General features: G+C 51.8%; 1 protein-coding gene across 1 annotated transcript in view; it reads left to right on the forward strand.

Moving 5' to 3' along the window:
- The window catches only part of Efcab6 (EF-hand calcium binding domain 6), a 190,341-nt gene that overhangs the window by 95,717 nt on the left and 68,190 nt on the right, over positions 1 to 26,434 (forward strand). Inside the window, 4 exon segments of the mRNA XM_048803015.1 lie at positions 8,910 to 9,024; positions 11,121 to 11,227; positions 16,936 to 17,168; positions 24,655 to 24,751. Of these exon segments, the coding sequence (XP_048658972.1) occupies positions 8,910 to 9,024; positions 11,121 to 11,227; positions 16,936 to 17,168; positions 24,655 to 24,751 (552 nt within the window).

A 26,434-nucleotide genomic window follows, 5' to 3' on the forward strand; every position in this document is an offset into this window, starting at 1 on the left:
TTTAAAAAGTGTGTTTAGCCTCCAAATGTTTGGGATTTTTAGTTTACCTTTTGCTATTGATTTTAAAGTTGATTGTATTCTAGTCATCTGATAGGTTCTAAAGTCTAAATGACATAGTCTTTTGAAATATATTGATGCTCATCTTATGACCCAGCGTACACAGGCAAGTTTGGTAGCTGTTCCACAAATACTTGTGAAGAGGGCACGCCCCACCATAGGAGGTTTGGGTTCCGTGCTCGCCTGGTAGGTTAGATTTTAGAGGTTCTTTATTCTTACCAGATTCTTAGCTGCTCATTCCGTCAGTCGTTGTGCTGAATTCCCCCGTTTGTTGATGGGTTTGTTTAGTGAAACTCTTTTTTCTCCTGTTGATTGTTGCATTATCACTTTGCAGCTGAAGTGCTAGGCACACATAGATGCAGAATTGCAGAGACTTCCTGAGAGTTGTCTGCTTTCACCTTATGGCATGGCTGTCTCGGTGCTGAGACGTGCTGTTTGCCTTCAACCCTATTTTGCAGTTTCGTTCACTCGTTTGTACGCAGGTAAAATCAGAGTGTTCCGTGGACAAATGAAGTTGATATTTCATTGACTTCCCTCCCTCAAGGAGGTATTCTCAAGTTCTGGAAGTCAGATCTGGTGTGCAAAAGGCCACAGTGGAATAGGCTCCAAGGCCCAAGACTCTGGGACAGGAGAAATGGGCGGTAAGCAATCTGCCACCGCATTCCTCTGTGTTCTCTTCTCAACAGCTAGGCAGACTTGTGATGCAGGATTTAAAATATATATATATATATATATCTAGTTGTAGATGAATGCTATACTTTTATTTTATTTATTTTTATGTGGTACTTAGGATGGAACCCAGTGCTTCATGTGTTAGGCAAGTGCTCTACCGCTGAGACCCAGCCCCAGCCCATAATATAGAAATTTAATATGAGTCCAATTACAATTGGATAAAATGACTTTGAATTTTATATGCAAAATAGAAACCTGATCTGAGAATAGCTAAGAACATACAAAAAGGAGGAAAATTCAGGAAAAGACCTGTTTTACTAAATTAAAAAAAAAAACACACACACATTGCATTGAGAGAGATGTATAAGCCAACAAATTAAAGACTTTCAGATGTGGTCCCCGGCACCGTGAGAATTCCACCAATGGTCAGAGTTTCCTTCACTTTGGGACTGTGTTTGCCGTGTTCCCAGGGCCTGGCTTGGCACCTGCCATGTAGGTGCTCAAAGGTCTGAACAACGGGAAGCCACCTCTTTGTCTTATGCACGACCGTTTCCAAATCTCTCAGTTGTCTTTTTAAGTTTATCATATTTATGTCTTTGCCATTAAAACATTTGGAGTTTTGTGCAACCAAATACATCCATCTTCCTTCTTTTTTTATTTGAAAATGAAGTCCAAGTTAGCCATCTTGGTGAGCAAGGTGTTGTTCTTCCACCCTCTAGCCTCCTAGACTTTATTGTGTGTTTGTTTTAATAGACTTTTGAAAAAAAAATCTATTTTTAAAATGTAGATGACACAATACCTCTATTTTATTTATTTATTTTTATGCGGTTCCAAAGATTGAACCCAGTGCCTCACACATGCTAGGCAAGTGCTCTACCACTGAGCCACAACCCCAGCCCAAGACTTTATTTTTTAAAGCACTTTAGGTGGACAGCAGAATTGACAGAACTCTCAGAGAATTCCCACAAACCCCCAAACCCGACGTCTCCAACCCTTCCCCACGGCATCCGTGGCCAGAGTGGTACATTTGTTGCAGTCTGTGAACTTATAATGAAGTTGTTACAATTTTTTTGCTGATAAAAAAAGTACAATTTTCAGGTCAAAGGAATATTCACATTTAAATGTTAAAAGCATATTGCCATCTTATATTTCCAAAGATTCTATCAAATTCATCCCTGTCGGCAGTGTTGGGGAATTACTAATTTCCAAATGTGGACTGAGTATAATAAGAAGTTTAGGATGTGCTACTGTGCTAGTCAAAATCATGTTCATTGTGGTAATTTGCATCTTTTTGTTTTTATGGAGTCTGAGCTTGTCTTTCCTAAGGGTTTTTGCAAGAATTTTTATTGTTTTATTTTTGAATGTAAATGTTTAATACATATGGAATCATTTTTATATAAGATGGGGCTTTTCTGAAGTTCTCATTGTACTAGTGTTCAGCCGCAGGGCTGCAAAAGCCCCAAGCATGCTGTTTACTGACCCTCCAAAAGAACTTGGAGGACTCCATGGAGGGGGCTGGACATCTTATGACTCACGTGCTCCTGGATGGTGGCACTGCACTGATGAGCAGGGGCTAGATGGGGCGGGGCAACCTCCCCCCACCCCCAGGCCGGCCTCTGCCGATGTTGAGCGAGCTCTATAGGCAACAAGGCTGATCTGCTTTGACCCTCACCCTAACACTGGAGACTAGGGCAGTGACAGCTCCCTCTCTGTTTCCTTCCTCAAATTCTTTTTTAAAAATATTTATTGATTTATTTATTTTTAGTTGTAGTTGGACACAATACCTTTATTTTATCTCTTTATTATTATTATTTTTTAATGTGGTGCTGAGGATGGAACCCAGGGCCTTGCACATGCTAGGCGAGCACTCTACTGCTGAGCCACAACCCCAGGCCCTTCCTCAAATTCTTTAGCAGGCTTCTTATCCCACTGCTTAGAGCAAGAAGACCTCCCAGGCCCTGACTAGTAATTATACAACTAGGTACCGTGTCCGAAAGCCTCCATTCTGCTGGATGATACTTCTATTTCCATCTCAATGCAGCATGGCTTTTTAATTTAGAAAAACAGGTCTTTCTCTCAACGTTCTTCCTTTTTTAGTGTTCTTGGCTATTTTCAGGCAAGCCTCCTGCCTCTGAATATTCTAGGAAACATTTGCCAAAATCATTTGAATTTTCTACCTAAGCACAAAGTGAACCTACCTGGAAAGTTCCATGCTCCTTCCCAGCCGTGGCACGCTTGACCCTTCCCCTGACTTGCATGTGATCAGATCATCTTGATGATAGAATTCCTGGGCCGCACCTGCGTCCTGGGGATGGCTCTTGGTGGTGGGCAGTTAAGAGGCAGATGGAGGAGCTAGAAGATCAGGTGTCGCTGGGATGGGCAAAGGGAGGCCTGGAGGCAGTGTGTCTGGAATTCTAGGGAAGACAGTTATTTTTTAATGTGTGTGTCAGTTTTGTTTTTCTCTGTGAATGGGTGTGCAAAGAAATAGAAATACCATTACTTAGGAAAAAAAACAAGTCTCTTTAGTTTTATCACAAAGGAACTTTGTCCAGAGAATTTCCAGGTAAGGAAGGATGTGTTTGGATGGTGTCCCTGAATCCCCCGTTCTCCTCAGGCTGTGTCCTTTCAGTCCCTGGCCTAAGCACACAGACGAACTTCTTCCTTGACTGCCTGATGCTTGCAGAGGAGCTCTACTAGATGTAGCATCTAGGGGACAGCCGTGAAGATGTCATGGCTGACACAGCACAGAAGAGCACAACATGCAGTCATAAGGGTCTGCGGGGCCTGTCGAGGAGCCAGCGCAGCTTCACAGTCCCTAGCCTGTCCCTTCCTCCTGTGTGTCTCACAAGCACAGTACACTCCTGTGCGCCCCACAGGGGTCTCAGTTTTCTGACTGCGTCCTTGCCAGGGCTGAGGGTGGCCTGACGCTCTTGTCTGTGCAGACGTGACGTTCTTAGGTTCAAGACCCACCCAGACACAGTAGACGACGTCTGAGTTGTCCCTTGCATCGACATCCTCTCCTCCTCTTTTCACTTGTCACTGAGTATCTACTTTGTGCTCTTGGGATATGCAGGTGATTTCTCTGTCCTACAGGAATTTCTTGGGACCTGCCATGTGTTAGGCTCCTACTTCTGTGAGAGAAGTAGGCAAGTATGGAAGGTCACTTGTGTGGGGAGTGGGGCCCAGGCTGCGGAGGACTGGGAAGCCTTCTCTGAACAGTGACCCCTGCATCTTGAGGGCATGTGTGCCACAACACCCCAGGAAGGATTACTGGACGTTCTGTTTCCAGTATGGCCAAGTAAGTTTCTATTGGAAACTTCTCAAAGATCCCACATAGAAATGCTGGATGAGGTTGGAGAGGTAGATCAATAGGACCCTGTAGGCTGAAGCTGAGCAAGAGGATTCTGGGGGAGAGTTGGTCCTGAGGCGGGAATAGCATGAGTTGGAGGTGCCCTGGTCCCCAGGTTTTCACCTGCGTGAAGGACGAGATTGGTGCCACCCAGCGCATACAAAACACCAACAGACCGCCAGTCCTGTTTCTGGCCTACAGAACCAGAGGGAAGAGGTCTGAGCATCTACTGTCCCTGGAGACTAAATGAGAGGGGGTGGGCGAGGCAAGGTTTGAAATGGAGACAGCCAGACAGCAGGGGCTCCAAACTGGTGCAGAAATTCTCCTTAAGTCCCTGATTGACCCTGAACCATCTGTGAGCCAGGCAGATTGCAAGCAGCCCACCCAAGGATCAAAGAAGTGGGCCGAAGTTCAAACTGTATACTGACAGTCTGAAAAGACAGCCTTTCTCAGATCCAGGCCAACCAAGTCTGTGGCTTCCTCAAATAAAGAAAGGAATAGCAACAAACTTGTCCACAGATAATGTGAACAGAATCCAGAGTCATGACACCTTAACGTTCAGAGTGTCCAGGATGTCATCCCAAAGTGCTCAACATGTGGAGAAACAGAAAATAAATCCTTTCTCAAGAGAAAAGACTGCAATGACCAGGTGTTAGAATTAACTCTAAAAATCTTTAACTGTTATAAAAATGCTCAGTGAACAAAGAACAATATATTCAGAATTATTGAAAATGTAGGACCTCTCAGTAAAGAAATAAAAATTATAAGAAGAAACCAGTGGAAAATACAGAACTAATAAAAAACCTTACCCAATGTCTTAACCACAGATGAAAAAAGGAAGAATCAGTTCTACAAACTGAAGAAGAGAGAGGGAAAAAAATCAACAAATAAATAAATAAACAAGCATAGTGCCACCAGGTCATGGGAAGTAATATGAAAAGGTCTAACGCTGGTGCAATTAAAACCCAGGGAGGAAGCAAGAGGGAGACTGGAGAAGACTTATGTGAAGAAATCATGACTACAACTTCTGAATTTTGGCAAAAGGCCTACATTTATAGATTTAGGAAACTCAGAAAACCCCAACTAAGATAAAGCCAAAGAAAATCACAGAAAAACTTCTGAAAACAAGAATTGAAGAGAGAAATCTTAAAGGAAGTATGAGAAAAGTGATGCCTTATGACCAAGAGGCCATGATTTGAATGACCACTGACCCCTCATCAGAGACAACGGAGACCAAGAAACACTGGGCCTATGGACTGAAGGGCAGAGCCAAGCCAGGGGCTGCCGAAGCGCCTCGACTCAGAATTCGCGGTCAGCCAGTGTCCTTTTAAGAATGAAGGTGATGTTCTTAGATTAAGAAAAACAAAGCAGGAACAAAAAGATAATGCATTGTGACACATCTTGCCTCCCAGCAGTACTACGGGAAGTTCTTGGGCCCAAGAAATTTGATGCCAGGGGGACCCAGATGTTCATGAAAGGAAGAGGAACATTAGAAATGGTAAATATCTGGTTAAATATAAAGGACTGCTTTTTCTGAATTAAAAAAAAAATGCATAGAAATGTCCATACACAAATTCCAGCCTTGTCTTTTGGGGTTTGTGACATATGTAGATGGAAACAGTGACAGCCATGGTTAGGAAAGGGACCGGCCTGTGTGGTCGCAAGGTCTCTACCTTTTTAAGTGGGGGTGGCACGATATTGACTCCGAGTGGTCTGCGCGTGTTGCGGTTCCTAGAAAAACACCACCACCATGTGCCGAGAGGCTTGGAGGACAGGTGTCCCCCGCGGAAGCCAGTGGCGGGGGACTCTCTCAGAGGCTCTCTGCAGTCGGGGCTTAGACAAGTCTGATTCTCACGCTGCCACCACCCACGCCAGCACCTGCCTTTGGAGAGCTCAGCTAGGACGGAAATGGTAGGTCCCAGCGGTGACAGAAGTAACAATTTGGTGAATCAGAAAATGCCAGACCATAGTTTGTCACTCTGTGAAGAGTTTCTCAGAAACCCTTCCAGAAAAGGCCCGAGAAAACGACGCACATGGGTGAACGTTTTGAATCTGTCACTGTGTCACCCACCTTACGTGGCATTGTAAATCGCCTCTGAGCTTGTGATAAATCCAGCTGATCTGCGGCTGTGTCCATCTGAGAAATGAAGTGTGGGGCGCAGCCCGGGAGGATCCAAGTCGCTGGTGTTGGTGGAAGGCTCTGGGGCCCCTCCGAGCAGCGGCTGGTGTGTTCTGTGTGCTGTGCGGCCCCTCGGGGATTGCGCCTGAGCCCCGACAGGCTGCCCGAGGCCTACCACATCCCACGGTGCTCACAGCCCTCAGGCTGGGAAACATTCGCCTACGGAGGTTTTCTTCCTGTTCTTTACATATGTTTCTTGTGAAGGGACCGAGCAGGAGGAATTCACCATGAATAATTCATGTGTAATTGTTTTCAAAATATAAAGTTATTTTTCAAAGCAAGCAGCCCATCTATTCGCTGCAGAGGCCGACTGCCTCCGGGTGCTGGTGCGTGGGCTGTGGCCTCCCCTCTGTGCTGTTGCCATCCAGGCTGGGACCGGCTGCTCCGCAGGGCTGGGCCGAGGCTCCTGTGCAGATGGTGCAGATGGCACAGAATGCCCAGGCGCGCACTGCCTGCCCAGGGCCCAGGCAGGCCCTGGGGACGGCCTTGGAATCCATCTGCTCCCCTGTCACCCTCTGTGTGGCTACCTGTAGCCTGTTCACTGGGCCCCCAGCCCAGCTTCCCCAGGGAGAGGGACACTTCCAGCCCATTGTGGCTGGTTCATTCTTAGCTTCCAGCAGCCCCGCCTGGGCCAGGAAAGAGGCAGTGACCACTTCCACATTCAGATGGGTCATGTCACTGTGTAGACAGGAGACAAAGAACAAGCCACAGGTCCCTGTCCTCTTCCTGCACACCACAGAGGGTGACACCAAGACAATAGGAGCGGGAGGTAGCCCTGCCATCATGTGGGTCCCTGCCGAGAGCCAGATCTGAACTGCAGCCGAATGCTCATTGGTCCCTGCGTGGGAGAGGGGCTCTCCTCCTGGACCCCAGCCTCCCAGCCTCCTGCCCTCTCCTGTCACCAGGGCTCCACTTAGCCTTTCCTGTGTGGCCAATTTGGATGCTGGGGTCAGGGGTGCCAGGGTCCAGGGCAGGGCGGCTCCCCTACTTTCTACCGACCGGCTTCCTGTCTTTTCCACCTCCCCGACTTTGTCCAGCCCAGTTACCCATCCCCCATGGGGCTCATCAGAGCAGTTAGGACTCAGAACTGGGTTTGAACCCTGAGCCTGCTGCTCCCTGGTCAGGCCATCAGGGCAAGCCTCTGTTCCCAGGTGTCCAGTCGGGTTTGCAAGAGTGTCTTTCTCAGGGCTCATGATAAGGATCAAATGAGCTTTGGGCAGTGTCTGGAGAGAGCCCAGCCCAGTGCCTGGCCTGAAGTGGCAACAAACACTGCCACACTGGTGACCATAACGATGCTGCCCATGTAGACTTGTGCCGCGGTCCTACCTGATCCTGTCCTCACCCGCACCTGGACTCTCCAGAAAGGGCTTTGCTCCTCCAGCCTTCCACTGGGAGACATGGGCTTCCTGAGGCTCCAGAACCATCTGGCATGCGTTAAGTCCGCGTCTGCCCCATCCCCTTCTCCACCACCCTCTGCACACTCAGCCCTGCAAAAAAGCCTCTGTCCTCTGTCCCACGCGGGAGGTCGGTCATCCTGGACGACTCTGGCCCATGGACACACAGGCATGTTGAGCTGTGGTTCTGTGTCTGTTAGAGTCTGTAAACAAGTCTGGATGGCACCTGGCAAAATGCCAGAGGGAGTGGTTTGTGAAGTAGCGCCAGCGAGCCATTAAGTGTGGAGATTCCTGATTGGTTGACTGATGTATCTAGTTTATGCTAATTAGATAAGCTGTGTGGAATGTATAACTACTGCTCCTGTCCTGCAATAAACGGCTCCCACTCCTGCTGTATCAATCTACACAAGTTCCTCGTCACCCCCCGGTTATTTTGCTGCAGCCGGACTGCGGCATGTGTCCTCGGCTGGGAGGGGAGCAGGACTTTCCCGTTTCCCTCCTCACTGTGGGAGCAGCAGCGTGGTGTGCTCGGTTGCCCTGGGTCCCCCAGCTTCCCTTCTGGGTGCCGTCTCTCCAGGCAGGCAGCTCTGTCTGGGCTGTGGACCCACTGGCCGTGGTCAAAGGTCATCGTCTGCCCTGGAGCAGCTCCAGCCACCTGCCTCTCTGGGGGTGGTATGGGGACAGTTCCATGGTGATGTTTACCGTGATGTTTGTCATGCAGGGAAGGGTGCTTTCCCCGGTGTTCTCACCCCCACATGCACAGGGAGGACAGGCGTTGGTGGGTCAGGAACAACCTATAGGGAGTGGGTTAGCACAGGGAGGGGGCGGGGTGGCCATGGATACCCCTCCACCCCCGTCATCGGCCACACAGCTTGCCGTGTGACCTGTGGGTCATGTTAGACTTGTAGAAATCTGTCTTCCCTCCTCACACTGCCTTGCTTTGTTTTGTGTTTCCCTGAAGGTATGTGAGTGTAAACTCCAAAGCCCCTGCAGTGGCCACCACAGGGACGTGGGTGGGTGGCAGGGCCTGCCTGCTAAGCACCCTGGGCCGGGGCCTCACTGGCTGAGCCAGGGGTGCTGCCGGGTCCTTTGTTCACCACATGCTCAACAAACACAAGCCTTGTGCTGGGCCCAGGGACCAGGGGGGCCCGCCCTCAGCTGCTGGGCTGGGGGTGGAGCAACAATCAGGGTGGGAGGTGGTGCGCTGAGCAGTGGCCGGGGTGACCAAGGCCTCTCCACCCTCACCTCCCTTCACCAGGTACTGGAAGACAGCGGGATGCCCATGGACGACACCCAGTTCTCTCAGCTGACTACAAAGATCGGCTTTAAGAAGGAGGGGATGAGCTACCTTGACTTTGCAGCAGGATTCGAAGGTACTAAGGCCAAGCCTGGGCACCCCTGCCTGCTGGGGCCTCCAATGAGATGTTGAGCCGCCTGCGTCCTGGACTGGACTCAGGCACTTTGCTTAATTTTACGGTTTCAGCCCTTCCTTTTACTAAGTTAAACAGAGTGCGAGGGTGGAACTGGGCCTGGGTCTTTTGCAAACCCAGGACCCTAATGGTTCTAAAATGGACTCCCAAGCCTGTGTCTTCCCTGAGACCCCAGTCAGACCTCATGTCCTTAGGATTTTTCTGCCTGAAATGATGCTGGTGACCTGTATTTAATAATGCTATCAGCAGGCAGGGCAGTTCTTACCCTTCTCTGCTGACAGATGTGGAGGCAGAGATTCTAGAAGATTCACTGATGTGCCCAAGGTCACCCAGCCACGGTTCCTACCTCTCACCCCAACAGTTGTGAGGAAATTAGGAAACCCATCTGGTGTGAGAGGTCAAGGTAGGCTGGGTCCCCCACCCCTGCTGGGTCCCTCCCCCAGCCACATCACCTCCTTCTGCTGTCCACCATGCTCAGGCTGACAGTTCAGTCCTGCCCCAGGGCAGGGACAGGGGCCTCCTGCCCTGTCTGCTTGAGGCCCTGGCACAAAACTGCAGGGGCCAGGCATGCGGTTGGTGGAATTCCCTTCTCTCTCTCTCTGCACACCCTGGCCAGGCTGGCTGGGCCACAGCAGCCCTGTGTGCGCAGCCCTTCTCCTGCTGCCGGCTCTGGGAGGTGGCTGCTTCTCTGTGTCAGCGCCAGAGGTCCTCCCAGCCCCAGCCAACTTCAGAGAGGTCCCCTGCTGAGGGAGGAAGGCAGAGTGAGCAGCATGGCCCTCTAGAATTCTGATGCTTGCCCTGGGTATGTTTTGATCCCCTGAAGGAAAATGAAAGTTGGGGGGAGGAGCCTACAGCACAGATCACCACTCTGCCACACGGGTGCATCCTCCTTCAGAGAAGGGACCAGAGTAGGTGGGAAGGATGCCTGCCTGAGACCCAGCCAGTGAGGCCACCCCTGAGCAGACCAGAGTCAGCATCCATCCCTGTCCTCTGCCCACGCTCCATCCCTGTCCCTTTCCTGCTCTTCTGCCCCATGACCTGTCCCCTGTGCTCCTGTGAGCAGCCTGGCATCCTTCACCAGCCCCCACAGGGCCAGGTGCTATGGGGCAGGAAAGCCAGGCTTTGACAGCCCCATGCTGGGGCCGGTGGTGGCCCCTGTGGAGGGGGCAGGGCATCCCCATATGGAAGCCAACCCTCACTGTGAGGTAGGGGTGGGGCAGAAGCCAGGCTCAAGACTGGACCAGAGGGTGCCCACAAGCTCTGGGTGCCCTGTCCCTGGCCATCTCCTGCAAATCATACCTGTGGGGGTAGGGCCAGCTTGGCTGCAACGTGCAGAGAGTCATGTCTACAACCATGTCCGGGTGGTGGCCTGGCTTTAGACAAGGTCATGCTCAGATGATCAGGCCTGGTGGAACGGACTGGGTTTTGAGTAGAGGTTGCATTTCTCTCTCAGTTTAGGGAAGGGAGAGGGCACCATACCAGCTGGGCGCTGGAAGCCAGTTGGCCTGAACAGCTGTGCTGTAAGAACCCTACCTGGGCAGGCTGGGGAGCCCTCTGAGCCCCTGTCATCCTCTGTGAATAGCTATGGTAAACTTCCTTGGGCTTAAATAAGGCACAAGAGTCCACTTCTTTGGGTTGTTAGAAGAATCAAAGAATGTGTGACCGCCCCTGCATGACATCTAACAGATTGGTGGTCAAGAAGTGGCTGTCAAGTTGATGATAGGGGATAAATTACACATTCCTGTCCTTGTGGCATGGATCTAGAGACCAAAGAAGAGGCAGCTTCCTGCCTGTGCCTCTGGGCATCAGTAGATGAATGAGAGGACGGAAGGACGGAGACTGCAGACATAAACCTGTAGTGCACCTGGGGGACCCGTCCCTGCGGTCGGGACAGCCCCTCTAGCAGTAAGGGGAGCTTTCCCGAGACCTGGAAGGAGGGGGAGCCAGACACGGGGTGTGGGGCTCGGCAGGACTTGGGCAGGGGAGGAAAGCAGGGAAGCAGGAGGAAGCGCTCAGGGCTGCCCGGTGTCTCCTTGCAGACCACAGGTGGCAGGAGGCCACGCCCCCTCAGACTCCAGCTGGGTTCTTCATCACAGCCGAGGAGTGCCTGAAGCTCTTCCCCAGGAGACTGAAGGAGCACTTCCAGGTAACCAGGACCACCTGCGGCTCCACCTATCCCGCCCCATGGCACAGCCACCCATGTGGGTCCTGGTGCCCGGTCACGATGGGCCACCAGGGGTACACGGCTCTCCCCAGGCGCTCAATGCTGTTAGAGAGGTGCAGGCCCAGGAGGGGGTGGAGAGCCTAACGCTGAGGTCCCTCCTTCCCCTCCTGGGTTCCTGCTAGAAGTGAGGGGACCCCTCCTGGAATCGGTGGGGGGATGGCCACCCGTGACACAGTGAGTACCCGTTCCATTCCACTCGTTAACTCACCAAACAAGTGTCACACTCACCGCGTGCTGGAATCTGTGCTAAGTGCTGGGGATGGAGGGCAGGAGCCCTTGAGACACCAGAGTGAAGGACAGTCCTTGTGCACTGCAGTTGGCTGCTGCGGAGGGGCAAGTGGGCTGTGGGAAAGGCCCTTCAGGGTGGACTTGGCGGGAAAGGAAGCCCTGCACGGACTCTTAAGCCTTAACCTGTGCGGGCCAGGAAGAGAGGGAGCGAGGCACAGACGGGCCGCCCACACCAGGGCAGGTGGACAGGGCCAGCTCTGGGAGAGGCACCAGGTCCCGATGCGGAGGTGCAAGCTGAAGTGGACAGCAGCCTTCTCCACGCAGAGCAGGAATGACTGCCCTGACTCTTCTGAGAAGCCAAAGAGGGTGTGTGAGCTCCAGGAGGGGCAGAGGGCGCAGCTTTAGAGGGCACCTGCCTTAGAGGGCACCCTGACCCAGTGGGTAGAGGGACAAGCAGGAGGCAGCCCGCTCCGAGCGAGGGTGAGGGGGTGTGGTGTGCTCTGAACCATCTTCCCCATTCTGATCGCTGCCTGGAGGTCCATCTTGGCTACAAAGCTTCCATTTTTAAATGAGCCTACTCATGATGGCCATCTAGCTGGTATTCTCCTGCAGGGGTCTGACTAGAACATTCTGTGCTCTCGTCAGGCCGTGAGTCCTAATTTTTGCTTAATAGAAACTGTGGGCACCATGTGCACATGTGGAGAAGGGTTAGTCCTCACTATGGAGTCCACCCTGACACCAAGCAGAGCACTCTGGGAGTCCTCAGGGTGCCTGCCCAGTGTGGAGGAGGCAGGGGTTCTGGGTGGGGAAGGCCAGGTTCTCTGAAGAAGGAAGCCCAGCTGGGTGGGCACTGTGGCTGCTGGAGGAAGACAGGGAAGGACAGGAGCAGCTGTCCCCAACGTGCTGGCCCCTGGTGGGCCTCTACCTGTTGCCAGTAGACAGAGGCCAGGCAGCTGCTGACATTGCCTTGCACGTCTCAGCCCAGGCCCCTCTCCAGCCCCTCCCCTCCCTGTCAGCCACTCACCTGTCCCAGTCGGGGAGGGACCAGCCCCACAGCTTCCTTCCCTCTATCAGCATTGTGCGGCTACAGGGAACACTGTCCTGCATGTCCTAAGGCAAAGTCTACTTTAAATAATTAAACAATGAGTTGATGGAAGAGACCTCACCGACATCCACTCTAGGAATTTTAAACCTGGGGGTAAAACAAAGATGTAACCCCTCATCACTAGTTTTGGGAGGAGATAGGCCAGGGTGCAGATTGCCTCGGGCTCCCTGGGGCTTGCTCCTGTCCTCTCAGGGATGCCCGGATGGATGGAGCGCATGTCTGGAATTTCGCATGAGAAGGTCTAATACCTTCACTTGACCTACTGAGTGCCTGTCCTTGAAAATTCACCTCATCAATATGAAGAAAAAAAAAAACAAACACCCAAACCCACACTGTTTTGTGTTTGTGAACTTTCTGATTAGTTCAAAGTGGTGTCATTGCCCCGTCACAATGGACCCAGATGGCCATCTCAGCCCTGGCCAGTCTACAGCCCACAGCCAGGCTGAGACAGTTCATCACATCTGACAGCACAGACCCAGGACTCATGGTAGTGGGGAAGCAGGGACAGACCACCTTGGTGACCTGGACATGTCCCAGCGCAGAGCCACACCCAGGCCCTCCAGGGCCCCTGTGGGCTGGCGTCGGCCTGGGGCTCACCTGGAAATGTGGCTAGGAAGGATGCTGCAGCCGGCTTCCCTGGACCAGCATGCCCTTGGGTCCGGCAGGTGCCCCTGTGCCCTGTGCCTTCTGAAACCAGACGTGATGTGACAGTGAGGCCGCAGTAGGGTCAGTCACTTTTCTGCGCTTGGTTTTCCACTCCCCAGCCGGTCCTGGGCACTAGCCTTGCAGGTCAGTCTTGTCGTTGTGGGGCTCTGATCTGTGCTCCTTAGCTCTTAGGCTGTGCCCTGGCCCTGCCTGCCTGGCCCATAGGCGTGCCCTCAGCTGCCACTCACACCCTCTCCCGCTCCGCCCCACTCCTGGCCTCTGTACATTCTGTTCCTTACCTGGATGCTTCTCCTTCCCCTCTGGCCAGCGAATGCGCCCCTTCAGATCAGCCGGGGGAGCTCTGTTGTCATTGGTTCCCCTCCCCCTCGAGTGTCCTTAGGGCACTGAGCCACTGTAAGCAGATGAAACATGAGCCTGAGTCACCCCTGCATGTTCAAGACAGTACCCCGTGCCTGCCACAGTGTCTGCACACAGTAGGGGCCAACTCACTGTTCTGGAATGAGTGAGATCTACACCACTTGCCAGGCAGTGACCCTGAAGGTTTGTGCACACCATCAGTTTGACATCTCCTCAAGTCCCACTTGGCCCTGTCCAGAAGGATTTAGTGTCCCCATATTATAGCTGGAGAAACCGAGGGCCAGAGGTGGGGAGAGACATACCCAGAGCCGCCCACGGAGTAGAAGCCATGGTCAGAATTGACCATCTGTGTGGTGAGGCCTGTTTTATTACAGTAAAACCAGGGGTCTCCATGCTGGACGGGGAAGCCTGAGATCCAGGGATGAGTAAAATTCGTAGGCCTGCAGCTTGGGTCCCGCCACTGGCCGCAGGCACGGAGCTAGTACTGCAGCAGGAGGACTCAGAGCCCGCGCTGCAGCTGCGGCCACCACCCTGAGGGCAGCAAGGGCTGGGAGGAGCCCAGGGCAGGGGAGAGGATCCTGGGACCGGGTGCCAGGTGAGGCACAGCCCAGGGGCGGGACAGGAGAGGCACGAGCTGGCTGGAGCTGTGCAGGGTGGACAGTGGGGACAGGATGGGAGCCAGGAGCCTGTGTAGCCTCCTGGGGAATCCAGAGTCCTGGGAGAGGGTGGAGGCAGTGGGACAGGGAGAAGGGCCAGCAGGTGCCTGTGGGGCGTAAAGGAAAGGGAGGGATCAGCTGGACTCCTCGGAGGTATGTGGCCTGAGCACCTAAAACAGTGAGCTGCCGGTTGCCAAGAAGAGAGATCCTGGGGAGGAACGTGGGGGTAGGGTTGGCACCCAGGTTTGATTTTGGCCTTGTTCAGTTTGACGTCTGTCGCAAGAGAGCCTTGTCATTACCAGAGACCACACATGTTCGTCTTTCCACAATGTCAGGATTTATTGAATAACAGCAAATTAACTAGCTACATCAAGTTCATTGACTTTAACCACCAAGTATTCACGGTTCACTTGGTAGCCATGAGCAGGTCAGTCGCAAGTTCTTTTATACACCGCAATCTTAATGACTAGGGCTGGGCTGTAGCTCAGTGGTGGAGCACTTGCCCAGCATGCACGAGGCCCCAGCCTCCACCCCAGCTCTGTGCACACACCCACACGCGTGCACGCGCACACACACACACACCAGTCTTATTACTAATATCTATAATACTCCAGTCACACAGGACACTTTGCACAAAGATCTATTGATCACAGAGTGGCTCCAATAAGGTTAACAGTGGCCTCAGGTTTAAAGAGGCAGAACTGCAAGCAAAGGCAGAGAGCGGACACAGATGCAAAAGAAGTCACTGCAGGGGGGTGAGTGGGTTCAGAACCCAGCTGGGCGGCCCGCAGCATGAGTGGACCCTTGAGCCTGTTCAAGGCTGGTGGCTGGCTGCTCAGGCGCTGAACTCATTCAAAGCGTGGGGCTCACTGCAGCGCAGGAGTGGACGACGGCAGTTTTGAAGTGGGCTGCGTCACAGGGAGAGCTGACCAAGCTGAAGCCACGGGGAATAGTCAGGAGTTCGTTGCCTGCCACCAGCTGGCCTGAGGAGATGGCAGATGACATCTCAGGTGCCCCTCCCGAGGGGCCTCAGGGAAGGGCGCAGCACTCAGAGGTCTGGTGGGCTTGCTCAGCTCATGGGCTGTTTCTCTGCCGTGGGTTAGGGACATCCACCTATCTCTGTGCCTCTGCTTTAATTCAGAGAGTTTAAGAGGGTGATTTTTTATTAGCACGATTATTTATGAGTTTGTGCCCTATGACTCTGCTGCACGGCTGGGCCATTTGACAAGCCCTGAATGTCCAACATCCGGACATTCTGGGCCTTGCAGAAGTCCTTTGCACTTGCCTGCCAAATGGAGTAGCTTGGGGCAGGCGCAGCCTGAAATCCACTGTTGTCTACAGTGTGGAGCGGCTCAGTGCAGGACACAGCTTGCTTCAACATCCAAGAGGAAATGCCCCCAAACTGTTGGAGATGTGGGCTGGAGGGTGTGAGAGGCCTTGGGCTGGTGGTCAGGTGAACCCTCAGGCAGGGGCTGCGGGCTGGTTAGGTCTGACCTTCCTCCCGCTGTCTGGCAGGAGCTTTCCAATTAATTTCCACAGTATTTAGCACAGTGGTTGCACATATTAGGTGCTGGAAAATGTTTGGTGAATGAATAAAGGAGAGAATACAGGTAGACCTGTCCCCCAAATCCAGGAGTCGAAGCAGGGCTTGCTTTATATCCTAACAGCCCCTTGTGGAGGAGAGCTGTACCACAAAGGATGGGGCAGTCCCCAAGATGGCCAGATAACCCCCGGGTGAGTCCCCGAATCAGATGCTGATGGAAATGGGGGCTTGAGGCCACATCTACAGCTCTTCAAGCCCTGACATAGGAAGCACTGGGGAGAGACAGGTGTTGGCTCAGACAGCCTCACCCTGCCGTGTGACCTTGGGCATAGAAGTTGTGACAAACAGCACTTAGAGCACTGGTTGTGCCAGGCACCACTCTAAGAGCTTTGCATATATTAGTGTGTTCAGTCCCCACAAGGACCTGCAGGGGTGGAGGAACTTTCTCTAACATCCCCACTTTAGAGAATGTGGCAAGGTTAAATGTCTTGTCCTGAGTCCCCACAGCTAGTAGGTGGCAGAGCTGGGATCTGCAAAGCCACCTGCCTCCAGGGTGTAGCTCCATTCGGTCCCAATGCCCTGGAGACCCAGAGCCTCTGTTTCTTCGTCTGCCCTCAGCACCATGGACTGAGCAGGGGGTCCTGGGCAGAGGCCCTGGGGAGAGCCCTGGCCTTTGGGGGTCTCCTCTGGGTGACATGCAGCACGGTATTTGTTTGCCCAGGACAGAGTGGCCAGACCTCATGGCAGTTCCATCAAGACATGCACCGGGTCTGATGGTCCTAGGAAGTCACAGTGTGCTCTTTTCACTCTAGGTGCAGGAGCACAGGTGTCACAGAGTGGAAGGGACAGAGAAGCCACTCTGTCCCCTCTCCGGCTCCTTGCCTGACCGAGAGAGGGCTGGAGAGCAATGTATGGCTCTTGAGAAAAGCAGAGCCTGCAGGGAGGGCAGGGCAGGGTGGAATCTCCAGAGCAGCAGGCAGCCTGGCCACGCCGCCCCTTGCCGTGCACTGCCCCTGCAGTGGGGAGTGGTGTGTGTCAGTGCAGCGGAGGGCTCTGAGCGGCGCTCTGTTTTCAGGACGCCTACGCTGCCTTCTTCAAGATGGACACCGACATGGACGGCATAATCAGCATGTACGACCTGCACAAGTTGCTGCTGCAGCTCCGGCTCAACCTGAAGGAGCGGGAGTTCGAGCGTTTCCTTGGCCTTCTTGGCTTGAGAGTTACCGTCACTTTAAACTTCCGGGAATTTCAACATCTGTGTGAGAAGAGAACCCCCAGAACAGATGATGCGCCTCAAAGACTCATCAGGTAAGGGGCGGTGCTTTTCCGCACCGTATGCACCTGGGCTTGGCCAGCAGCTGCAACAAGGCGTGTGTCAACATACAGTGAGCAGAACACACAGCCACCGACCCTCCTCCGGGGCATCATTTATGTTCACAGGGCATCTTTCCGGTATTTCTATTTGGACGGGGAATTGAATGAACCTAGGGATGCTTAACCACTGAGCCACATCCCCAGCCCTTTTTAATATTTTATTTAGTGACAGGGTCTTGCTAAGTTGCTCGGGGCCTTGCTAAGTTGCTGAGGTTGGTTTGGAACTCACAATCCTCCTGCCTCAGCCTCCCAACCTGCTGGGATTACAGGCGTGGGCCACTGTGCCAGCTCCAGTATTTTTTTTTTTTTTGGAGGCATTCCAGTATACACCTACACTTACTTTTCTGTGCATTAATTAATCTGAGGTCAGATGTGTATGTTTTTTTTAAGCTTTTCAAGAATGAGGCTTTGAGGGCTGGGGCCGTGGCTTGGTGGTAGAGCACCTGCCTCACATGTGTGAGGCACTGGGTTCACTCTTCAGCACCACATAAATATAGAGATATTGTGTCCATCTACAACTAAAAAGATATTTAAAAAAAAATAAGAATGAGGCTTTGAGCCAGGCATGGTGGCACACACCTGTAACCCTAGTGGCTGGAGAGGATGAGGCAGGAGGATCACAAGTTCAAAACCAGCCTCAGCAAAAGTGAGGCCCTAAGCAACTCAGTGAGACCCTGTCTCTAAATAAAATACAATATAGGGCTGGGGATATGGCTCAGTGGTCGAGTGCCCCTGAGTTGAATTCCAGTCCTGCCCCCCACCAAAAAAAAAAAAAGAGAGAGAAAGAATGCGGCTTGGGAGACGCCTATGCACTCTGAATGCTGCCAAAGACTTAGCCCCTCCCCGGGGCCAGCGGCAGGCCAGGGAAGGCCACACAAGAATTGGCTCTGGTCACCTTCCTGCAGATGCTCTTTCCCTGGTAGATGCTCCTGTCTCCTCCCCTCCAGATGTTAATCATGCCCAAGGTGGGAGTGGGGCAGCCACAGGCCATGATAGGACTGAGATGCTGGCCGTGCCCACTGCCTTAGGAGATGCAGGGACACCTTCAGCTCCTCACAGCAGTGCTGCCCCCATCCTTGCCCACCCTGCACAGCCTCACCCCTGGCCAGCAGGAGCACCTCAGTGCTCCGCGGAGCCCCAGTGCCCTGTACTCTCGGCCTCCTCTCTGCAAGATGCATGTGTCTTGAGGCATAGCGGGGCCCCCAGCCCCGCCCCGGCACCTGTCACAGGCAGCTCCTGCTGAGGCCTGTTGAATGCTGACAGGTGTGATGAGCAGCCCCTCCTTGACCCGTGGTTATAATGTTCGTGTTTTGAAGTGTGGTGACGGCAAGGTGCGCTTCCTGACAAGACGACCCAGCATAATGTGGACGTGCTCCTGGCCCCAGGGGCTTCAGACAAACACCCTTCTGACCAGCAAAGGGAGCACCCATAAGCCACGGCCACTGTGCCAGCCTGCTGTGACACTTGGCGAGGCTGCAGGAGGCCCTCTGGTCTTGAACTTCATTAAATTTCCCCTCTTGAATTCTTAGGGTTTATTTTAACTAATACTTAAAAAAAAAAAAGAAAAAGAAAAGGCTAGAAAATGACTGCAGTCTCTTTCTAAGTGAAACGATCATGTGACAAGTGAGCTGAACACCTGCACCCGATCGCTCAGGTTCCGAGGAGCTCTGATCTGAGGCTTGATCCCACAACATTGACACAGAACAAACAAATCTTTCCAAAGAAGTTTGTGGAGGATGTGTGCAGAAAGAACATGGAAATTCCATCACAAAATGTGATCTCCCCCTTCCAGTGACTTAACCTCCTTATCTGTATTTATTTGTCCCTTAATTAGATGTTTACTAAGAGTGGGATGCTGCGGGATGCTGTCCCAGGGCGGGGTGGTGCAAATGCCTTGAATAGGACCCAGCTGCTCCCGTGTAGGGGGCTCACGGTTGAACGTGAGACAGGAACAAACATAAAGAGCTACACTGAACTGCAGGATTACTGAAGGGCCACAGGAACCGAGGGGGGCAGGAGGGCTATTGAGGTGCTCAGGCGTGAAGATCTCACTCGTCTTGAAATGGGAGTGGGAGTCCCCCAGGTGCAGGCCAGAGGAAAGGTCATTCAAGGCCCGGGAACAGCACTTGGAAAATCCGAGGTGGGAGTTGAGCACATTGGGGAGGCCAGGCCAGATGCATGTGGGGGAGAGGGGCTGCCTGGTGGGTGTGGAGGGGAGGCGAGCGGGAGGCCCTGGCAGAGGCAGGTGTGCCAGGCGGAGTGTCACCAGGCAGGGAGGTTCATGTGCTGTCAAGTGTGCTCTAGAAAAATCCAGAGTGGAGGATGGCACCTAGCAGGAGAGGCTGAGCCCAGCGGGACCTGGCTTGGCTTCCAGGGTTGGGGAACGATAGTTCTGAAGTCCAAGCCAGGTGCTGCCTCAGCAGCCCAGCCTCCAGGGCCAGGTGCTGTGCTGGGCTTGGTGTCCTGAGGCCTGCAAGAAGGCCTTCCACCTGACTCCACGGTGAAGGACTGGGTTAGAGCAGACATCTTCGCAGGCCCAGGGGAGGTGGGCGGGTGTGGGCAGAGGAGGGAGCCTTCTGGCCTCTCCCCTGGGCCCCTCTGCCCTCCCCGCCCTCACTTCCACCTGCGTCATCAACACACAATGCTTTGGAAATGTAACTTTGTTGAAGAGGGTCCGCCATCTTGTTTACTTCAAAACCGCAAAGCGTTTTTGTGTTTAGATTCATAAATACCCATTAGAAGGGCCACTCCATGCTCGCTTCATTCCCCCCTCATCCGTCGCCTTCCAATCCCTGTTTGAAACACATCCGCCCTGACGGCTGGCCCACTTACAGCCCCATGAAGTACCTTCAGGTGCAAGAACATCACAGAAGCTGAACGAGTACTGTCACGTGTCCTCCTCACAAAATGAGACGGTGCAGCTTCTTACCACAAAGGATCGCAGGACCCAGTCCTTGCTGTTGAATGGTCAGCTGATGAGAATTTTTGCCCTTAGAAATGTATCATGTGTTCATCGGGAGCTTGGGCTTATGTGCTGGGTGTGCCTCACCCTCGCAGCCTGAGCCGCCCTCCGTCTGTGCCATCATCTTCTGTTTCATCTCCTGATTGTGAAGCTTCCTGCTCACTCTTGTCCCTTAGCCAGTTAAGCATGAAGTCAGGCCTCTGAATTTTTCACAGTGTTCACTACAATCTACTAAGACACTGTGTGGATGGTATTACTGTTTTCTGGAAAGACACTGTAAAACCCTGGGCACTACAGCCAGAGAACCGAAGGGTCACAAGCTGGTGGTGGCCCACTTTGGTATACTCTCTCCTGCGGGCCATTCCATCATTTTTTGTTCCTTCTTATCATGATCTCTTTTTCTTAGTTTGGAACAATCGAGCAATGATCACAGATTTTTAGGATAATGAAATAGATAAGTAAAATCAAAACCAACATTGCTGAAGCCCTATGATGTACAACAGACATGTAGGCGGGTCCGTGGACCCTCACAGTCACTGCAGGAGAGAATGACCTTTATTTTATAAAGAAAATAATTTCAAACATTTTTATTCTTTGGATGACCTCTAGGAAAGAAGAGCAGCCGTAAGTAGTGCAGTCCTGGCTTCGGCATCACACTACTAGAAGAATTCCCCTCATCTCGTTTCTGGCTTCTAGAGAAGTAGTATTATTTTTTTCCCTAAACATTTTCTAGAATTCACAAATAAAGTCATCAAGTCCTGAAGTGACTTTGTTGGGAAGTTTTCAACTATAAGTCAGTTTATTTAGTAGCCATAGAGTCTTTCATATTTCTTCCTGAGTGAGCCTTGGTAATTAGTCCTTCAAGACGTTGGTCCAGTTCATCAAAGTCGACAAACGAAGGGCAATAAATGCTTCATAGTAATTCCTTATTATTGCTTTAAACTCTGTGGAGTGTTCAGGAATAGTCCTGCTTTTATTACTGATACTGATAGGTGGCACCTTCCCATTTTTTCCGATCATTTTAGCTAAGATTCATCAATCTTATTGATCTTTTAAAAGAACCAGTTACTCATTTCATCGAGCCTCCTCCGTTGCTTTCCGGCTCTCAGTTTCACTGGTTTGTGGTCTTATCTTTATTAGCTCCTTCTTTCTGCTTGTTGTGAATATAGTTTTATCTTCTTTTTGTTTTCTAAAGTTGGAAACTCAGATTTTTTAGTCCATTCTTTTCTCATATAAGCTCCTGATGCCGCAAGTTTCCTTGTGGGCACCGATTCAGCTGCGTTTCACGAATTTGGATGTGCTATAGTTGTTGTCTTCCTTCATTTCGAAATACTTTCTCGTTTCCTTGAGGCATGCTTTTGTGTCCATGGATTATCTAGAATTACTGTTGTTTAATTTAAACCATTAGCACAGTTTCCGAATACTTCTCTGTTGTTCATTTCTAGTTTCATTCAGTTATTGATAAGGAATAGGCTTTGGGTGACTTCAGTCCTTTTACAAGTTTGTTTGATGACCCTGATGTGCTCCAGCTGGAGAATGCACAAGGTGTCCTCTGCTTGAGTTGGGCAGAGTGTTCTGGAAACATCAATCAAGTTGGCTGCTAGGATTGTCTGGGTCCTCTGAATTCTTGCTGGCTTTCTGTCTGCTTCATCAATCAATGACTAAACGAGGACAGTGACAATAACTGGAGTTTTCTGTTTCTTCTAGTCCTATCAATTTTTGCTTTCCGTGCTTTGGCCCTCTGAGGAGAGATGGTGTGTTGTGGTCACCAGACCTTATCACCTCTGCCGCTCCTCCTCTATTTCTAAGGCTCCGGATCCTCTCTGTACCTTTTCCTTCCCCTGAGGAGCACCCTTCAGCACGTCTCTGAGGACAGGTCTGCTGGAGACAAGTCGTCTCAGTTGCCTTCTCTGGGAGTACCTTTATTCTCTTTCATTCCTAGAAGGTATTTTTGCTGGATATATTGGGATTGACAATTCTGGCATTTAAAAAGTCTTGTCCACTGTCCTCTGGCCTCCTGGCCAGCTGTGGTGAGCAGTCCTGTGCACAGTGGTGGTGCCCCCTACAGGTCACGTGGTGTTCTCTCAGGTCGCCTTCAAAACTTTCAGGTTTCAGCCCTCTGAGCATGCTGTTTAAGCATGGAGTCGCTGAGATGGATGAAATGTGCATGTTATTGAATAGCATACTTAAGTCTTTTGCCTAATTTGGAGAGTACTCAGCTACAGTTTCCACATATCTGTATGCACCATCTCTTCCTGTCTCCTCTGGGTACCTTACCATGGGGCTTCGACCTCTTTCTCGTGTGGTGCTGGCTTCTGGGCTGCCTGTGTGCGTTTCCTGCCCTGCCCCTGGGGTCCAGGTGGGATCATCTCTGGTCCCCTCTCCTCAGCCTGTCTGGCTGTTTACGCTTCCCATGACTGGGCCACCCTCAGGGTAACGTGGTAAGAGAGAAGGAGAGGTGGAAAAATAACACACCTCTCCCCGACTCTCCTTGACCCCCGTTCCTCTGGTTGGCAGAAGAACCCAGAGTTTTCCGACCCTCCGGGGCCAGTGTGGCTGCGAGCCCCACCACGAAAGCACAGTGTCCTGGCGGGGCTTCCTCTAGACCAGGACCAGGATCGTTAAGGAGAGTAATGGGTCCACACAGCTTTTGTGCTGCAGGCCCCCTTCCTGGCTCTCGGGTCAGAAAGTCAGACGTGGTCTTGCACCTTTTCCCTCCACGACCTCGCACAGTTGCAGTGTTTGGGCTGCTCTTTTACCTGAGCCTGGATCCTGGGAAGTCGGACTCCCAAGAAACTCATGTCTGTCGTCCTTCAGTTTAGATTTCCTCCTCCATCAGCCCTCAGGTCCCATGCTGTGCTCTGTGCAGGGTTTTTCTGTTGTAGGGGAGGGAGGGGAAGGGGGACGTGTACCTACTCCGTCTTCCCTGGAAGCAGAGCTCACCCCAGGACTCTGGCATGGCCTGGGTGTCACACAGGCATGACATCTCAGAGAGCAGCCTCCGCCCTCTTGCTGAAGCATGCCCTGCCCTCCTGAGGTGCTCGGAGTCTGAAGTCATTTGAGCTGCTTATTTCAGCATGTCTGTCCCCAATGGTGGCTGCCACAGCGGTAGCTCCTGAGGACATGGACTGTCCTTGTGCTGGTCACCAAGTCTGCAGGCCCGAGTGCCTGGCAAGTGAATGACCATGCGTACTGTGGCTGAAGGGCTGGTGATCAGGAGGCCTAATGAGCCAGGAGAAAGGAGCAGGCCACGGCGGGAAGAGGCCCCCCAGCCCCACTCCCTCTCGAGGGGCACAGGCGCCAAGTGAGAACCAGGAGAAATGGTGGGAAACCCAGGGGGGCTCCTGGCTTGAGCCAGGCAACTCAGGACCAGCGGATCCGTGTGGCCCGGGAGCTGCGGGGCTCTTGGCCGAGTGCTTGGTGGGTGAGAGGTGCGAGGCCCTGGCTTGCCAAGGCAGCGGTGCCCCGGGGGCTTCGAGACAGCCCCCTGGGGAGGTCCAGGTGAGCACCTGGGCGCAGCAGGCCCTGGGGAGGTGGAGAAGTGAAGGCAGGACATCACTAGGACTTCAAGTTCCTGTCAGCAAAAGTGTGACAAGGCCCCGCGACCTTCCCCAGCTCCGGGGGTGAAGCAGGGGTGGGGAACCCTTGAATTCCGTGGCTGCGGGGTCCGGTAGGCAGTTGGAGAGATGGCGCAGAAAAGCAGGTGAGGTCCAGCGCTGTGGGGAGCAGCACGGCGGTCAGGGGCCTCAGGAGGGAGCCAAAGGGAGGCCCCGGGGGCGGGAGCCAGCCGGAGCCCAGTGCAGACCCAGGTGCGCTCCCAGATCTCAGGACCTTCGGGCCCCCCGATTGGCTTTAGTGGGAGGACTACTCAAGGACACCCAGGTTCCTCAGGCCACCTATCCAGGCAGGCCCGGGGGCCAGGTGAGGCAGACAGCATCATTGTGTGAGTACAGGAGCAGGCGTTTGGATGGCGCTGAGTCCTGAAGCCTGCCCCGCGAAGTCAGCCGAGGCCGGAGCCCAGGCCGCGATCCGGGTCGGGCCCCTCTGTCCGCTTTGACAGCGTTCTCCCTCCAACTTGCAAATTCCAGAAAAAAACAACAAAAAACAAACAAGAAAAGGTTTTGGTTATTTTCCTCCTAAGACACTCAATGTTGTGTGGTGCTCCCTCCTTCCCCGAGAAGAAATGAGCCCTGTTTGTTTTGTGCTCTGGGAAGAGGAAAAAAAAAAAGTTGAATAGCATTTATCTGAAAATAAACAAGGACTTAGAAAATTTAAGAAGACTTCCCTACCATGCAGCTGGGGAAATGCGACTGTATTTTAAGAATTAAGTTAGACCAGATGTGAAATAACAGACTTTAATGGTGTCTTTGAAACAGATAGGGGGTAGGAGAACCCCTCAGGAGATTCATGAGCCCATTAAATTTAAACACAGTTATTTATTATTTTTTTTCTTTCAAGAACCAAACAGAAAGTTGCGGATTCTGAACTAGCCTGCGAACAGGCTCATCAGTATCTTGTTATCAAAGCGAAAAACAGATGGGCAGATTTGTCTAAGGTAAGAAGACGACTGTTCCCTTAAAAGGAAGAAAATGGATCCCAGTGTCAGGGCTGCTGGGAGCCAGGCTGTTTGGAGTCAGCCACTGAGACTGAGACGGGGACAGCTTCGTGGGCCGATTGTTGGCTCTTGTGTTCTTTGTTACCATTATCAACATGCATCAGTCGTACCCGTTAACGGGTTCCGCAGGGACATTTCCACACAGGCAGGTACAGGGCCTTGGTCATGCCGCCCTCCCTGCCCTCCCTTCACCTGCCCCTGTCTCCACCCTCTCACCTGCCCCTGTCTCCACCCTCCCACCAGCCCCATTCATAGTCCCAAGTAGTCCCTTTTTTACTTTGAGGTCATCTTTGTGTTTTGCTCATTGTGGGTTTAATTTTTATTTATCTTTATCCTCACACGGGAGTGAAAACAAGCAGTACTTGTATTTCTGCATGTGTTTTGCTTTACCTGATATCCTCTGGTTCCATTCCTTTTCCTGTAAATGTTACAATTTCATTCTTCTTAATGGCTGAATAGTACTCCACTGTGTACATAAAGCATATTTTTATCCATATCTGTTGATGGCACCTGGGCTGACTCCACTCCTTGCCTCTTGTGAACGGTGCTGCAATAGATGTGGAAATGCATGCACCATTTTGTATGCTGACTTCATTTCCTTTGGCTGTAGACCCAGGGAAGTCCAGCTGGATCATTTGGTGGCTATGTTTGTTTTTGAGGAAATGCCACACTGTTTTCCGTAGTGGTCGTACTAATTTACATTCCCAACAACAGGGTAAAAGGATTCTTCCTCCACATCCAGCATCCAGCATCCCCTAGTTTTGGTTTATTTGTTTGTTTGTAATGGCCATCCTAACTGTGGTGAGATGGAATCTCTGTGTAGTTTTGATTTGCATTTCCCTGATAGCTAAAGATATTGAAAATTTTTTTTTATTTATTATTCACTTGTGTGTCTTTTGAGAAGAATCTACTCAGGACATTCTCCTATTTTTTCACTGGATTATTCTTATTTTTGTTAAGTTTTGGAGGTTTTTGTTGGTGTTGATTTTGGTTATTTTGTTCTTGGTACTGAGGATTAAACCCAGGGGCGCTTACCCACTGAGCCACATCCCCAGCCCTTTTTATATATTTTTTAGAGACAGACTCTCGCTGAGTTGCTTAGGGCCTCACTAAGTTGCTGAAGCTGGCTTTGAACTCACCATCCTCCTGCATCAGCCTCCTGATTCACTGGGATTACAGGTGTGTGCGCCACGCCTGCCTGATTTTTGAGTTCTTTATATATTCTGGATATTACTTCTCTGTCAGATGAGAGCAGGCACAGATCTTCCCTGGTCTACAGGCGCTCTCTTCACTCTGCTGACTGTCTCCTTTGCTGTGCAGAAGATTTTATATCGGATGTCAGCCCATTTCTCAATTCCTGCTTTTGCTTCTTGAGCTATTGAAGTCCCATCCAGGAAACCAGTGCCTATACTGAGATTTTGAAGTGTCCTGTGTTTTCTTCTAGTAGTTTCAGATTTCCGCATCTTATATTAAGGTGTTTGATCCACGGTGAGAGGGAGAGTTTCGGTCTTTCCCACGAGGATATCCAGTTTTCCCAGCACCATTTGCTGAAGAGGCTGTTCTTTATCCAGTGTAGGTTTGGGCACCTTTGTCAAGAATCATTTGACTGAAGATGCATGTATT

The sequence above is a fragment of the Marmota marmota genome, unplaced genomic scaffold (assembly GCF_001458135.2).
Source record: "Marmota marmota marmota unplaced genomic scaffold, marMar, whole genome shotgun sequence".
Taxonomy (NCBI): domain Eukaryota; kingdom Metazoa; phylum Chordata; class Mammalia; order Rodentia; family Sciuridae; genus Marmota; species Marmota marmota.